The sequence below is a fragment of the Priapulus caudatus genome, unplaced genomic scaffold (genome assembly GCF_000485595.1).
Source record: "Priapulus caudatus unplaced genomic scaffold, Priapulus_caudatus-5.0.1 Scaffold7669, whole genome shotgun sequence".
Lineage (NCBI taxonomy): Eukaryota > Metazoa > Priapulida > Priapulimorpha > Priapulimorphida > Priapulidae > Priapulus > Priapulus caudatus.
Window position 1 is genome coordinate 2,277 of NW_014584730.1, and position 683 is coordinate 2,959.

At 60.2% G+C, this 683-nt stretch overlaps 1 protein-coding gene across 1 annotated transcript in view; it reads left to right on the forward strand.

The window, feature by feature from the left end:
* Positions 1-359, forward strand: part of LOC106820152 (liprin-beta-2-like) — a gene marked incomplete at its 3' end in the record, with an annotated part of 2,356 nt that extends 1,997 nt beyond the window's left edge. The window contains exon 3 of the mRNA XM_014824698.1: positions 177-359. Coding sequence (XP_014680184.1) covers positions 177-359 — 183 coding nt within the window. The remainder of the gene's footprint in view (positions 1-176) is intronic.
* Positions 360-683: the final 324 nt, after the last annotated feature.

A 683-nucleotide genomic window follows, 5' to 3' on the forward strand; every position in this document is an offset into this window, starting at 1 on the left:
TGTACGTGCGTGTGTGTGCGTGTGTGTGTGTGTGTGCGTGCGTGCGTGCGTGCGTGCGTGCGTGCGTGCGTGCGTGCGTGCGTGTGCGTGCGTGCGTGCGTGCGTGCGTGCGTGTGTATGTGCATGTCGTAGCCTACTGAATCCTGAAGCCATGCTGCTGCTGTGTTGCTGCGCAGGAGCTGGGCATCCACAATCCTCTACACAGGAAGAAGCTGCAGCTGGCTCTGCAGGCGGTGGGGTCGGAGGAGATGGATGCCAAATGTAACCTAGATCATCACTGGGTGACACGTGAGTGCTTACTTCCTGCTCACTTACTGTACATGCTCTCTGTCTGTCTGCCTCTCTCTCTCTCTCGGCGCGTGAGAGCATGCTTGGCTAGCACCACCATTGTCACTGGCACACACACGGTTGCGCTGACGACACAGCACCACAGGGCACCACTCAGGACGAGAGAGGACCCCACTTCGGCCACACACACCGCACGGACCAACAACCACGGCACCACCCACGAGGAAGCCACACACACAAGAGGACACAGGCACACAGGCAACACACAGACACACGGCAAACTGGCGACCAGGACACAATGGCACGCACGGCACCACCAGGCACAGCACGACACGGCACGCATTGCACCCACACACCGCCACACCAGGGCGCCACATACGGTGTTTACTCACGTC